The sequence below is a fragment of the Cebidichthys violaceus genome, unplaced genomic scaffold (genome assembly GCF_023349555.1).
Source record: "Cebidichthys violaceus isolate CVI_PGR_0920_01 unplaced genomic scaffold, fCebVio1.0.p SCAF_5, whole genome shotgun sequence".
In the NCBI taxonomy this organism is placed as follows: Eukaryota; Metazoa; Chordata; class Actinopteri; order Perciformes; family Stichaeidae; genus Cebidichthys; species Cebidichthys violaceus.
The window spans coordinates 12,664,397-12,680,519 of NW_027176705.1; the positions used below are offsets into that span (position 1 = coordinate 12,664,397).

At 42.8% G+C, this 16,123-nt stretch overlaps 1 protein-coding gene across 1 annotated transcript; it reads left to right on the forward strand.

The window, feature by feature from the left end:
- The first annotated feature begins 9,231 nt into the window (after positions 1-9,231).
- On the forward strand, positions 9,232-15,566 carry spg7 (SPG7 matrix AAA peptidase subunit, paraplegin). Its single transcript, XM_068730922.1, has 17 exons — positions 9,232-9,703; positions 10,393-10,495; positions 10,578-10,667; positions 10,783-11,024; positions 11,131-11,270; positions 11,377-11,479; positions 11,588-11,713; positions 11,833-11,995; positions 12,066-12,239; positions 12,332-12,456; positions 12,635-12,737; positions 12,953-13,063; positions 13,171-13,286; positions 13,377-13,533; positions 13,998-14,161; positions 14,301-14,378; positions 14,526-15,566. The coding sequence occupies exons 1-17, from the start codon at positions 9,485-9,487 to the stop codon at positions 14,730-14,732; spliced, it is 2,421 nt and encodes an 806-aa protein (XP_068587023.1). The 5' UTR covers positions 9,232-9,484; the 3' UTR covers positions 14,733-15,566.
- Positions 15,567-16,123: the final 557 nt, after the last annotated feature.

Genomic DNA, 16,123 nt, shown 5'->3' on the forward strand with positions numbered 1-16,123 from the left:
ACCAAGACAGAGAGAGAAAGAAAGGCAGAGACAGACAAAGAGCAGAGAACCAGGAGTAGCCATGCTTGTTTACCTAAAAAGGACCACACTCAGCACAAAAGGGGGGAGGGGAGAGCCTTTATGGACGGAGGGCAGGCAGAGTGGGTGCTGGAGTTACAGCTGAAGGCTTGTTTTCGCTCTTACACCTATAGCAGAGCGAGCCGCTGCTGCACTGGTTTCTCAGCAATATTCAGGGAAGAAATATTATTGACAGAGGGAGAGACGTGGTGCCAATACTGGACAAATGATATACTATTTGTATATGGCAGTGTTTCTTTTATATTCATTCTGCAAAAGCACATCAGTTTTGTGTTTTCAGCTGAGCTAGATCAGAGCTTGTTCTGTTCATACGATGATGTTTTGCCCGAACTGATCTCTGTGAAGTTTGTGATGTAATGTAACCGTAGTGCAATTTACACACAGGGAGCAAGCACTACACTGGACACCGTCTAAAAAAATAGCCATTTAAATGCTACATTGCTTGTCAGCACAACAGCCAAATTGCCTCTTAAATCCCCATTCTTCAATGGGAATTTAAGAGGCAATTGGACCTTGTATGCTCTGATTAATTGAACATGCAGTTAACCCATCGCTCTTATTTCTTTTTACGAATGAAAACTCCATTTCTTGCATTTGCTCACCTCTTTATTGGAAGAATTAAATAACAAGATGATACATATTTAGAAAAGTAACTGAGAAAGATTTAAAGATACTTCTGTAAGCGTTAGATTTGGGAGCAGAATTTGGTGCGGTGGTAGAATGATGTGCTGATCAATGAGTGTTGACATGAAATACTTGAGTCAAATAACAAAGGACAGGAGTACGACTGACAATTTGTGTTTTTAACATCAGTTAGTGTTTAACCATAAGGGTGATAAACGTTCAGAAAAAAATTACTTTCGAGTGTCTCTATAAATGGGTTGTACCATTCCTCTTTAAAACCAATAGTTGACATATTATGCCAAGTCACACCACACAACTTCAGCTTCGATTAATAGTTTTCAGAATTCTGTGTTTTAAGCACCAATTACATTTTGTCATCAGAAAGTGTCTGATCCTGTGGTGAATAAAATGGAGACAATCCAGTAGGAAAATATGAAAAATGTAATGAATACCAATGAACTTGATGTAACACAACATTGCTCTACTAAAGTGCTTCAATAAAGAAAAAACAATTCAATCACACACGGTGGCCGACTCATATGACCACCTGTGCATCGCGGGGACTCACTACATTAACATCACCGCAATAGCATCGGTATCAATAAGCAGTATCAGCATCCATATCAATAACATAACGATACCCATCCCTAATTGCCAGGCTGGCTGCCAACAATCACCTTTTGGTTGCCAAGAATTCCAGCTTGGTTGATTGGTTATATTTCAAATCACGTTTAACTTGGCTGTAGTGGTCAAGCGTAACTTATAAGCCAAATGTTACCAAGAACACATCAAAAGTTAGGTAAACATACAGGACTTCACAATGTCCGGGGTTTGGTTTAACTAAAAAGACTAAATAAAACAGACGGTGACAAATTTAATACATTTGCAGAGTGATTTAGTGAAATATAAAAAAGGTAGAAAAACGACTGACAAGTCATTTAGTAGTTTGACGGTTCATTTGTGAGGGTAGAGTAAACCGAGCTGCTGATAAGTTAAAATGCAGAGTCATATTCTGAAGAATGAGATCTACTGAGAAACTACTGCAGTGCTCCCTGCATCAGAGTTTTATTCATCTGCCCTCTCATCCCTCATAATATGCTTTTTATATTTTGATGCCGTTTGTACCTTAACTTCGGCTCAAGGGCATCAACAATACTCGTTCACGACCGATCCTCGGGTTGTCCTGTGCAACCGTTTAGTGCTGGGCAGCATACCGGTTCACTGGTTTTAATTTCCTGTATGATATTCGTTTTTCACACACCGTCATACCGCATAGCCGAAACAAATGCCGTCACTCTTCAACAGGCAGCTAAATATATTGCTCGCCGCTATGAGTGCTACAGTGGAGCTAGTTGTCTTAAGTGTATTGAGAGGGAACCCTAATCATGGTTTTAACTTTATAACACAACAATTAACAACTAACTCTCTTTGACAGGGCAAAACACCACGACACAACACTTTGTGACACATAAACAATTTGTAACATTGTAACATGTAAAATTTCACCGCCGAACGGCATGCTGGGTAGAGATGCACCGATCCGATATCAATATCTGTATCGGTCCCGATATAGGAAAAAAATTCTAGATCGGGTATCGGTGACAATGTGACCGATCCATAAAGGCTAAATCTATTCAGTCCAATTATATGCGTTGTGCTCTGCGTAACGTCATGCGCTAGCGAACTGGCCGCATAGATTGTTTTCAAAATGGAGCGAGCGAAATGATCAGCCATCTGGAACTTTTTCACACTACCTCAGCCAACACATTCGACAGCTACCTGCAATACGTGCGCAGCGATGGTTCCAAGGGGCGGCACTGAAACTTCAAGCTATAACACAACCAACTTAATCAAGCATCTCCAGAGATTTCACCCTAATGAGCACGCTCAGTTCGTTGAACTGAATCAACAAAAAGGAGGCGGCCTGAAGCAGCTAACTTTAAAGGAGATGAAGGAAAGAGGTGAAAAGTTTCCACCTAATAGTGTGCAGGCAACAAAAATAACAGAAAGGATACTGAACTTCATTGTCATGGATGGGCAGCCGCTCTCAGTTGTCGGGGATAAGGGATTCCGGCTGCTAGTTAACCACCTGGAACCACGCTACGACATGGTAAGCCGAAAATATTTGTCGGAGACGGCGCTACCTGAACTGCACGGTAAAGTGTGCAAACGCATATTGAAGGAGATAAAAGATGTCAAATCGATAAGTTTCACGACAGACATCTGGAGCTCCGACGTTTCCCCTGTGTCACTTTTAACAGCACACCGGCTGGATGAAACTTTTGTGCCACACAGTGCAATGTTAAATGCAACAAACGTTTGTGGGTCACACACCAGCAAAGCGATAGCAGCTAGCCTGAAGGAAACGTTTGACAAGTGGCAAATTCCGTTGAGCAAAATCCACGTGATTCCGAGGGACAACGTCAGCAACATGAGAAAAGCGATGGACAACCTGGGGGCGCGTAGCGTCGGCTGCGTTGCACAAACAATGCAGCTGGTTGTCAGCGAGGGACTTCTGTCACAGCGTGCGGCCAGTGATGCGGTTGCATGTGCGAGACAGATTGTCGGACACTTTAACAGCTCGAGATGAACATTCAACCTAAACGCCTGCAGCAGGATGTCAAAACCAGGTGGAACAGCACTTACTACATGGTCGAGAGACATTGGATGTTATACTCATAATTGCACTGACTGAACAAATGCAAGTTGTGTTGTTTTTACATGTTTTTATGTGTGTTTAAGTGTGCTGTACTGGTGCAGAGTTTTCAATAAATTTGTAATTCAGTACATTTATGTCTGTGTTTAAAAAAATATATTTTTTAAATCGATTCAGCACTGTTTTTCTCTATTAGATCGGTATCAGATCGGTATCGGCCGATACTAAACCTCAGATATCTGTATCGGTATCGGAAGTGAAAAACGTGGATCGGTGCATCCCTAATGCTGGGTACAGTTCGCTAGCTAGTCTGTTAACAGCTGGGAGAGGCTCTTCTCGCTACAGTAACGTTACATTAAAGAACAGAAAAGAGCGATGCAGGAGGAACAAAGAGAGACCGGAGATAAACCAATAGAGTCTGTGCCCAAGAGAGGAGCTGTGTCTGCTGTTTGGAAGTGTTTTGGTTTTTAAAAAATCCGACATTTTGCGAGTTTGGAGCCACTGTTGATGCCGCTGGTGGTAACACGAGCAACTTACGTCAACCCAGCAGAAAATGTGAGTTATTTTCATGTGTAATAGATGCAATCCGAAATGTACACCTTGAAAACTGCGACTACGTCATGTTTTTATGTTTGTTAAATTATCAGTAGTAATAACTAAATTATATGCTTATTATACAATTACAAACAAAAATACTTTAAAAACTCTAAAGAAATGTAAATTCATTTTTTTGTTGCATTTTTGGCCATTTTGGTTAGACACATATACAACGCTGATTAGACTGTAATAAGTGTGGTATTAATTATAAATGGACGTTGGTACATAGAAGGCAACAAGAAGCTGTAAAAGGAGGGGCTTAGGACCCAGGGGAAAGTAGGTGAAGGAAGCAGGAAGAGACAGAAGACTCCACACAAACAGCTGTTCACCGCTCGGTGCCACCGGTTCCTGTGTTAAAAATGTCCGCTTAATAATTAAACGCGTGATAAAAGAATTTTCGCCGTTATTTAGTTAATGCGTTAACGCGAAGAAAAAAATACCATGATATACAGTGAAACCGCCAGAATCTTACAAAATACCGTGATACACATTTTTGGTCATACCGCCCAGCAACCGTTACCGTCGAGCCACCCAAACACAATCAACCAAGAATGTCTTGTTTTCACCATTGTTGTTGTTTTTGCAATGATTCAAGGGCTCACTCACTCCATCTTCAACTCAGCTTTTTAGTCAGTCACAAAGAATATGTGTTAGACGAAACAAGAATGAGATAGGCAACTTCTAAAGGGATCGAGGAGGACAAACAGAGCAATCAGGCGTGTTCTTACCACAACACTTTGTTCGCAGCACCGTGACAATGGGCTGATGGGCAATCCCAGAGGTCGACAAACTGTGGTGAGGTGCGAACGGGGTCAGCGAATCTCCTGCATCTGAATAAAACGACCAATAACGGAGTCTGAAGAGCTGTGAGACACAAGAGCCACGGTAGAGGAGCAGAGACAGAAACGCCGCCTGCCTTTCTATCACACAGAACGTGTAACCTCCAGCCACAATCACAGCGCCTGATCTTTGTGACCCACAGCAGAACTCCATTTCCTGTTGCAAGCAGAGGGCACGGTTCAATTCTCTGCTACTACTTATAGGAGCGGGGGCAACATCCGGCTAATGGGAACCTGATGGGCCGCACAGCTCGGGGGTTCCACGTCCTGGCAATTATTTACACTTTCAGCTATTTTTTACTTAAAACTGGAAAATAAGACTACTGTTTATTATTGATAAATATGCTGCATTAACTGTAAACATCAGCATGACTACATGGTGTGTTTTCATCAGATTTAGATGAAAACACACCATGTAGGCCCTACTGTCTTAGATTGCCTACTAATCAAAATAGAATTCAGCAGACGAGTAAATTATTCCAAACCAAAAACAATAAATCCAAGCCACACAAGTGCCTGTGTAAAGATGTATGCACAGCATTTAATGTCAAAGAATAAAAAGAACAACTATCAAATTGACAGACCCAGTGATACATTGATTACACCTCATGTGTGACAGAGAAACTTCAGCTTTAATGAGACTGCAATTTTGTGCCATTCTGTGTGTGTGTGTGTGTGTGTGTGTGTGTGTGTGTGTGTGTGTGTGTGTCACTCTTACATTCACAACGTAAACACATCAGTGATGTCCGTTCATGTATTTGAGCTCAAATGTGTTAAGAATTCTGCAAAAGCATCCTTCTCATATTTAAACCCCGCACGTCTGTCTCTTCATGTATAAAAGAATGAGGCATGTCTCACCATTTGAGGCTTTAACTGTAGCACGGAGAAATAGGAGCTACGCAAGCTCCAGGGAGACGGAGATACGCATCACTGCCTCTGCAGTGTAGTCAACACGAACGCCCCAACAAGCTGAAACACTCTGTGTCTTGGTGGAAAACACCACCAGCGGCACTGCAGTGTTTTCCTCAGCATTGGTACTGCACCAAAAAAGTAGAGAGCTTCTCCTCCATATTCCATCTCCTCCACAGCTCATCTCAAATCCCAACATGTCGTGCCCCTCCTTTACATGCTGCTCTACAGAGAAAACACAGGCACTCCAATGAGCTAACGTAGGGAATTGTGACAGGTATCCACCCAAAACAAACCCACTGTTAAGTCCAGTAACTACAGACACTTCCTGGAAAACCCAAAGAGCATTTGGGAATTTCAAAACACTCTTTAAATATTCTTCACGGGCTGGAGTTCTGATGACCTAATTCATTGCTTTCCTTATAGATGGGCTTGCAACACATTCTATGTTGCTTTAGTGCTGGAAGAGACCAGCAACTGGACAGGAAACAGTGCAGTTCATGACTAGAATGCATGAAGCACACTTAACTGGAAAAGCAGGTAGACTAGGATTTCTTTAGCTCAACTGTCAAACAACTACTATCATTGTGACAAGCAACAATAGGTAAACATTTGGCTGTTATTATAGCACTCCCTTGAGACATGTAGTGATAGTTGTCTTGGATTTAAAAAAAGTGTGTTAACCCTGAGAAGATGCAATACATTTAAGCCTATAAACCTAACACGAATGGATGAATAGTAAGTCAGTAAAACAATAAAAAGCCCTTTTTGCCTCCAAGACGAGACTTCACAAACACAAGATGTTCATCTGTCAGTATGCATTCAGGCAGGTGTGTATGTATTAATATATGATATTAATGTTTGCAGCACTAGCTGCTTACTCAACACATTTACATTTAAATTTAAAAATATCACACACTCTCAGTGCCATTCCCATCGCACATTGGCCAGTATGTAACGTACGCAGATGAATTAAATGTAATAAAACAACGTAAGAGCATGCATTACCTCAATGTGAAATACACGATAGTAATACCTTTTGTTGATCAAATATCAATGTTTTAACACAGCTAACGGCATAACCATAGAAAGGCTACATTCAAGAAGCAGAAAAAAAATCGTTGTATATTTCCAGTAAACTAATTTTTTTTTAGCAATTACACATAAGCATGAAGCACACATTAAATGTTTAAAATCCTGAGTAAGTGAAGATATTGCACGTTGACCTTTGTCGCAACACACATGAACCCACGTTAACCAGAGAGACGTGTTGTTGTTAACGCGTTAGCTGTGCAGGACCAGTAATAATGACACTTACCTGTGTCTGAACGTCCACAAATTCAAGTAGATATCTTAATCTGTAATCTTTAGTCTACGCCGCGATGTTTTCGGCCGATGCTTGATGATCCCATTTGTCGCCGTTGGTTCAGTACAGACTGGCCCGGAGACATCCGCATAAAGTAGCGACGACCATCGCAGCTCGACAGCAGAATCGAGGCTAAAACCATGTAGACCAACACACACCAGTCCACAGAAAAAAAAGACTAAAATATCCACGAAAAGTCGTTTACAGGGTTGCTATTTCATCGTCACCGCAAACTACGAACCTTTAACACTCCATTCGTGCAACGGTAGGCTTGCTTAGGTGAACGTAAACCATCAAAAGGTCGTATTTTGTCTCGGTTTAATCCTCTCCGACAACACATTCGAGCGGTTTTCGAGCGGCCTTTGACTTCACTGTGTGGACGCTGGGGACGGAAACGGTTCGGTAATGAAACGAGAGTCCTGATTGGCCGTTGGCGCGGTGGGCGGGTATAGTTGCCACACAAGATGAAACAGACGCCATTTTGGATCCACTCTGCACCCTTCTGTCGCTTCAGAACACACACAAGCAGTGCTCCAACGTGGCGGACCGCGGTTCACAGTTTCAAACGCGAGATACCACACTCCATTATATAGTCGGAGACCAAGAAAAGGAAATGGAGTACAGGCATTGGGTGCACTCGTTTTTACACATTCATAGAAACCTGAAGGTGTGTTTATTCCAACTCATTATTTGGGTATTTAGATTCGTCACAGGTCAACAGTTGATGTGTACTGCGACACTTACACTGACAAGTTAAAAGCATTTCGTAAAGCTGCTAATTTAGGCATCCACACATGCCAGTAGTGGTTAATACACTTCTCATCAATACAGAATCACAGATGTTATTCACCAGACATTATTATATTGATGATGTTAATACAATGTAGGTTTTGTTTCCTATACGTTTTGGTTAGACTCTTTCTACATACAGTCTATGGTTAGACCTCAAACGCAGGTTATGACTGAGAAAAAAACATAGTTGTCATTAAAGCGGAGTGTGCTGGTGAACAAACCTGATGCACCCATGGTCGAACTGAAACGCAAGTATATGAAACGAAGGCTCCCATTGGCTCAGAGATAAGATCTATTCTCTTACTGGTCTAGGTTATATGTCACTCAAACTGACCCGTATACGTCGCTTTAAACGACTGATACTTTACAACCGTGATAAAGGAGATGAGGGGCAGCAATCTGCACGAGTCACTCCCACTACGAACGACTCCTACAGCCTTCCACTGACCGGAGTAAATAGGAAGTAAATAGGAAGTCACCATTAAAATTGCTTACCGAGGGGTGATTATTTGCAACAAAACCCAGCACTGTTGGTCCTGTGTGACACATCGTTCCATGATCTCAAAACATGTGATATGTTTGTGCCAGTTGGATCTTAGAGCTGTCAACAAAAGTGTTCATATGTATTCATTTTTTACTAAACTTAAGTGGATCAAAGTCTACTGACCCCAGAGCGCACTCTGCTGGATCACTGCGGTGTCGACATACTTGGGGGGAAAATACTTTATATATACATATATATTTATTTCAATAGAATACATGTATATTATGTTGTTTTATTTGTATTAATTATTATTATTCATTTCAAGAAAGGGTTACCATTAGGCTGCAGATGACCCATATTTAGTGTATCCATGAAGGTGCATCTAATTACATTGCATGTGGGAACTCTGACACGTTTAAAGCGTTTTTTAAACACTCAATAACAACAACTAGACTCCCATACAACTGTCACTCAGCACAAGAATACTCCTCTGTGCCCATAGAGGCTCAGTATACAGCGCCACTATGAACTGAACCAATATGTGTGTATTGAGCGCACTAGTGTGGATTTGTGCTTTACACCGACAATGTTATCTTGAAGAAGTGTGCAGCATTCAGCAGATATAAAATGCATTTACCGTTAACTGCATGACATGTTATGTGAGACTGGAGATTGCAGCGCTGACATTGATTGTGTAATTCCTGCGCAAATGTGTGCGCAGCGAGTAGGTTCTTGAAAAACAACACAGTTCAAAGTTCGAAGCAAAGATGTTTCCAAAACCAACGAGATGTGTAAAACAGCACTGTTCAATATTCAGCACCGATTAAACATCTTCTCTACGACTTTGATAATGAGACAATACAGATCAAATCTAACTTACAGTAAAAACGTGTCGTTTCTTTCTTTCTTTCCCGTCTGCAGGACGTCCGGGAGTGGACAGTGTGCAGTATTGATCTCGAGCGGACATCTTTGCGCGGCTGCGCAGTTGAATAACATAACATAGCGAGCTAGCTCTGAACGGATTAGGGGGTAAACAAACGTGTCCAAACCCACGATTTGAGCCTGATATACAACTCATAGCGATGGGGATTTCAATTCAGTTAATGTAACGTTACAGTATTTTTGCGATAACAGACACCATGTCGGCGTTGTTGCTGCAGCATCGTACTGGACTCTGTAGTAAATACAGTGCAGGGTTACTGTGGACTCTGTCGAGGCAAAACTCTCGCATATCAACGAGCAAGCATATATCCAGTGATGGTGTTAACAATGTGCTGTTCAGAGGCGATAGTGTCAGAAAGACGCTCCTATCGAAATCAGAGCGGACACTTACAAGTCAGCCACAGAAAGTCATCCAGGTAGGTCAACACACACCATCAACATGGTACTTAGATCGTGCCTCGCATTCATGGCTGGTAGTGGGAACAGTTAGTGATGTGAGTAAAGAGTAAAATGTGGAAACACTGTAAGAAGTAACATATCTGTTACCAAAGAGACGCACGAACAGTCTGTGAAGTGTGATCTGTCTACCCGGTGGCCTCTCATTGAGACCCTTCACCGTGGAATACAAACAATGAGGGACAAACGATGAGATTCTGCTTTCTTCAGCAGAATTTGAAATATACATCTTAATGATTTCCATTAGAGATATCTATTTACAAATAGACTCAGCTGTCTTCATGAGCTTGAAAATAGATCATCAACTTAAATTGTCAGTGTCATCAGGTGACTGTTTTTTTGGAGGTAAGCTGACAGTGACAATCATTGGCACCCATTACAAAACGTTTACCAGCACCCCCTGCATTCACAATTCACTGTGAAGTCCTTTGGATAGATTTCAATTTCCGACTTTAGCGCCGGATGTTTTTATTAAGTGGGATTAAACTGTTATTCGACTGCGGAAGTCCTTTAATTTGAATCTGCATCATGCTTCCTGCTTCTACTTGGTGTATCTTCACTACACCGATTGTTTTTAGTTCCACTCTTGACACGTTTTCTCTGATATTTGGTCTCACCAAAATGTGATGTCCCAATATTCCTATTTTAGAGTCTCCTCCACAGACCCTTGGGTCCTGGCATGGTGGGAATTAGCAAAGAGTTGATCAGGAACAACCTGCTGAGGAATCCTGTTGGTTTGGTAAATCTATTAGGTAAACACGCCGTTATATCATCCTTTGCACTTTTACTAATAATCTTTTATTTTACTTACATATGACTACTTCTGATTTTAAGGGTCAATAAACTTCTTCAGTACATCTCAATCCAAACAAGAGAAAGAGAAAAGTGATGGACCAAAGGGAAAAACTCCAGAGGAAGATGAAGGTACGTGATGAATTGCTTAGCCGATTGATAACTACACCACATATGGCTGTGATCTTAATTTCTTTCTCTGGTCCTTTTTATTCTCCTCCTCCACAATTCTGCCTCACCCTTTCAGAGGAGAAGAAACGCCGCGAGCAGGAGGACCAGATGTACCGGGAGCGCCTGCGGACCCTCTTCATCATAGCGCTCATCATGAGCCTGCTGAACTCCATCAACACCAGCGGGGGAAACATCTCTTGGAATGACTTTGTCAATGAGATGCTGGCCAAGGGAGAGGTGTCCCGTGTGCAGGTCGTTCCCGAGAGTGACATTGTAGAAATCTACCTTCACCCTGGAGCGGTCATCTTTGGAAGGCCTGTATGTTGAGCAGGAGTTTTAATGCAAACACCGAATTAGCCTCGGAACCGTTACGGCAGACGTGCGTGCTAACCTCTCATTTCCTGCCGTGTTTCCTGCTTTGTAGAGGCTGGCGCTCATGTACAGAATGCAGGTCGCCAACATTGACAAATTCGAGGAGAAGCTGAGAGCTGCTGAAGAAGAGCTGAGTATTGACACTAAGGACAGGATACAGGTGTCCTACAAACGCACTGGATTTTTTGGGAAGTAAGAACAATAACCTTTCTCAGTGCACAAAATAAATCCATTTATGAGGTTCAATGAGCAATTTGAAGGAATGTCAACCACCATTTTTCATCTGTCCGCTTTGCAGTGCAGTCTATGCTCTGGGGATGGCTGCTATTGGCGTGGCTATTCTCTGGTACATCTTCCGACTGGCAGGCATGGGTGGCAAAGAAGGCGGCTTCAGTGCTTTTGTGAGTGGAAACCACATCAGAAATTTGGCACGTGCACAATTAGGTTTTTTTGTTTTGTTTCACTGATTTAATTAGTGTGTTAATTGCATATTACAATGGACTTAACAGAATCAGCTGAAGATGGCCAAGTTCACCATTGTGGACGGCAAGTCCGGTAAAGGTGTGAGTTTCAAAGATGTGGCGGGCCTGCATGAGGCCAAGATGGAAATAAAGGAGTTTGTGGACTACCTCAAGGTAAGAAACCAGACTGGATGAGCTGAGCTTCTTTGTTTCTCCCATCCAAGTCTCACACGAGTAAAACCTTAACTTCCCCATTGTCCAGCACTTACCACGTTGATGTTATGTAATGTCAGAATCCTGAACGGTACCTCCAGCTGGGAGCCAAGGTTCCCAAGGGTTCATTGCTGCTCGGGCCTCCGGGCTGTGGGAAGACGCTGCTGGCTAAGGCTGTAGCCACTGAGGCCCAAGTGCCCTTTCTGGCTATGGCCGGCTCCGAGTTCGTGGAGGTCATTGGAGGTACGTAGAGGCAGCAGCAGGAGCAATAAATATGGCTTTAAGACGGTTGACTTACGTTGCTCGTGTGTAGGCCTGGGTGCCGCGAGGGTGAGGAGTCTGTTCAAGGAGGCTCGAAGCAGAGCGCCCTGCATTGTCTACATCGACGAGATCGATGCCGTGGGAAAGAAGCGCTCCACCAACATGTCGGGTTTCTCCAACACTGAAGAGGAGCAGACCCTCAACCAGCTGCTGGTGGAGATGGACGGTGAGTGAAACGTGGGCTCTCAGAGCAGTTTGCCGTCATCAGAGGCGGACCTCTCAGACTGAGTGATGATGCATTTGTCCGTCTTGTTGCAGGAATGGGAACGACAGACCACGTCATTGTCCTCGCTTCCACTAACAGAGCAGATATCTTGGACAACGCTCTCATGAGACCAGGCAGGCTGGACAGGCACATCTTCATAGATCTGCCCACTCTGCAGGTAGTCTTGAGCATTCAACAGCTGCCAGACGCCTTAATTAGAAGTTACTTAACTTAGTTTTATAATGAACATGTGCCTTGCAAGGAAATTTTAAGGCAATTTCTCAAGCAGCTTCTTTTTTTTGCCTTTTTGAGAATATAGTGAATGTTTTTGTTTTATTTTAATCGCTGTCTCTCAGGAGAGGAAGGAGATCTTCGAGCAACATCTGAAGATCTTGAAGCTGACCCAACCAGCTAATTTCTACTCTCTGCGTCTGGCTGAGCTCTCCCCGGGCTTCAGTGGTAAACACATATTTAGTGCTTTGTCCTCCATGTAAATCTATGAACATCTGTGGCCATAACAAAATAACGGCCTGCCTCTATGAATAAACATAAGCTCTCGATCAACAAACGTGAACCATATTACGAAGTCACGACACAACACCGTTGGTGTTTACTCAAATGTCATTTCCATATAATCAGGAAATCTCTGTTGCCAAATCACTTTGTCTCTGCAGGTGCAGATATAGCGAACATCTGTAACGAGGCCGCCCTGCATGCTGCCAGAGAAGGGCACAAGTCCATCGATACCTTCAACTTTGAGTATGCAGTGGAGAGACTAATAGCAGGTACAACGATGCAAATACTGTATTGTGGGAAAATATGCCACTCTGGAGAAATCTGACAGATCTCTGTGTGTGTGTGTGTGTGTGTGTGTGTGTGTGTGTGTCTTCAGGGAGTGTAAAGAAGAGTAAGATCCTGTCCAAAGAGGAGCAGAGGGTGGTCGCCTTCCATGAGTCTGGACATGCCTTAGTGGGATGGCTTCTTGAGCACACCGAGGCAGTCTTGAAGGTAACGGCTTGAGAGTTGAGTGGTTCTGGTTCATTTTTATGTAGACGCAGCAAGACTTGTGTTGAAATCTTTTGATTGTGTGTTTTTCAGGTGTCCATTGCCCCGCGGACAAATGCTGCCCTGGGATTTACCCAGATCTTACCTCGTAACCTGTATCTGTTCACCAAGGAGCAGCTGTTTGAGCGGATGTGTATGGCCCTGGGAGGAAGAGCTGCTGAGGCGATCACCTTTAACAAGGTTACAACAGGTACAGTCCATCTATTGTATAGCCACTGTAATCACTCAAATAACTTCTTCATAGCTTTCTACTGCTCAGATTCCTAGCCCGTCTTAATCTTAACAAATTATTATTATTTTTTTATTATTCTTGAAATGAAGATTGTTCTTTTTCAAATAAGAGGAAACTACTCCAAAACAACTTTTTTTTTCTCTTAGTAAGAATTAGTCTTGAAGGCTGACTCTTATGAAGAATGTGTTGTTGTTGTTGTTGTTTTTAAGTTTATTACCCTGATGATCATTATTTTGATAAATATGTTTCTATTGATCAAACATGACTCATTAACTCTGAGTAGTAGTAGTAATTTCACCCAAGTATCTAAAAAGTAAACCGCGGAACATCCATCAAATATCAATACTCTCCTGTCCTGTGTACCATAACTTGGCACCCCAGGTAAAAGCAGTGGTTGAAGTATCCTCACTGTGTGTCCCCAGGAGCTCAGGATGACTTGCGGAAGGTGACCCGTGTGGCCTACTCTATGGTGAAGCAGTACGGCATGTGTGACAGTGTCGGCCAAGTCTCCTTCCCAGACACAGAGCCACAAGGGGCCGTCGGACGCCGTCCTTTCAGCCAGGGCCTGCAGCAGCAGATGGACCACGTGGGTTCTAATAATGGATTATTTGTCTGTTCTCCGTCATCCCACATGTTCACTCCCTGTTAGCCACACCCCAAACACAGCGAATGTTGTTTCATGTCATAATTGGATATAGATTTGACAGCACGTGTTGTTCTTTCAGGAGGCTAAGATGTTGATAGCGCGGGCTTACAGGCACACAGAGAAGCTGCTGCTGGACAACAGAGACAAGCTGATCCTGGTCAGTCGCTCCCTCCTTTGATCATACATTTGATGTGTTTAGACTGTGGCTTTTTTCCCCATCATTGAGCACAGCACCTCTGTATTACCTATCGCTTTTGTGTTCACTTGTAATAAATCCCAACTTGTTGGGGTCCGTCTTTTCCAGATGGCCAATGCGCTGTTAGAACGAGAGGTGGTGAACTACGATGACATTGAAGCCTTGCTGGGCCCCCCCCTCCACGGGCCCAAGAAGTTGATCCTCCCACAGAGCTGGTTGGAGGCTGAGAGGGACAAACAAGACACGGGGGAAGACAAACCTCAACCGCCTCCCCGTAAACACGGAGAAGAGGACGTGAATCCACAGCTGGTCTGATCTTAAAACAAATGTCTCTGAGTTCTTCTGTGACTGCTGCATTTTGTGAGGGTCGTCAGGCGCTGGGTGCATTTAATAAAACCTGGCTTTGATTCCTCACTTTGAAGCTTTATATGCCTGAAAGTGAAATCGGTAACGTTTCCATACAGATGGTTTGTACCCATTTAAGATAATCTGAAACAGGCCTAAACAACCCAGTGCAACTTGGGAAATGATTACTGTGGGAGGGATTCCATCATTTCTCTTGTGTGTTTGCTGTGTATCATGCCATGGAAGCTCTAGAAACAGGTCTGTTCAAACGGGATGTCTCTAACTATTTTACTGGATGTGCAATCAACATTCACATGCTCTGAGAATCACCAAACAAGGTGCACTGATACCTGAAAATGAGGTAGAATCATTTTTATGCAAACGTAACTTTAGCTTATACAGGTTTGGATGGAAGTATTACTTTTTGAGAATGTATTTTACATCTGTAAATGACATAGCAGAGCAACTGCTATGTCATTTACAATTCATGTCATTCTAGCCTGAAGAGTTGACTTTAGCTGTGATTTGTCCTCTTTGTCAGAGATGACCAGCACCACATATGTCAGCTTTCATTCAGGGTACATGAACACATTAAGGTCTGAATTATTGTCATGTTGATTTTTAAGCTGCAGATATTACACCACACACCTTGTTCATCCTCTGACCAGGAGACATAGAGTTAATAGGTTGACGTTTTATTTAAACTTTTGGACAGTGTATTGGTTTGATTGCCACAAGTGACTATTAAGTCCCAAAGGATGGTGTTGCTATATATGAAAATTTAAATAAAGTTTTTAAATATTGCGTGTTGTTCTTAATGTCACATTTAGTTTTAGTGGTCCCAAACCAATGAGGAAGCAAAACCAGGATTGTTAGATTTTTTTTTTTGCAAATTTATTAGAGATAAACACTGAAATATCACATTGATGTAGTATTCAGTATTTCTTTGAAGCACAGCCTTGAGTCTTCTTGGGTGTGACGAGACAAGCTTTCCACACCTGGACCTGGAGATTCTCTGCAGAGCCTCTCAAGCGCTGTCAGATTGGATGTGGACCGTTGGTGGACAGACATTTTCAGGTCGAGGCCTCTCCCGTCTGCAAGCCTGTGTGCTCAGGATCATTGTCCTGTCGGAAGGTAAATCTTCAGCCCACTCCGGACCAGGTTTTCATTGAGGATATTTCTGTGCTTCGCTCCATTCTACTTTCTCTCAACTCTCAAGTCTTCACCGCTGAAAAACGTTGCGACAGCGTCGCACTACCACCACCAGGCTTCACTGTTTGGAGGGTTTTGTGCAGGTGATGATGGTTTCTTCCAAACACAAATCTAAAAAAAATTAGGCCAAACCATTCAATCTTGGTTTC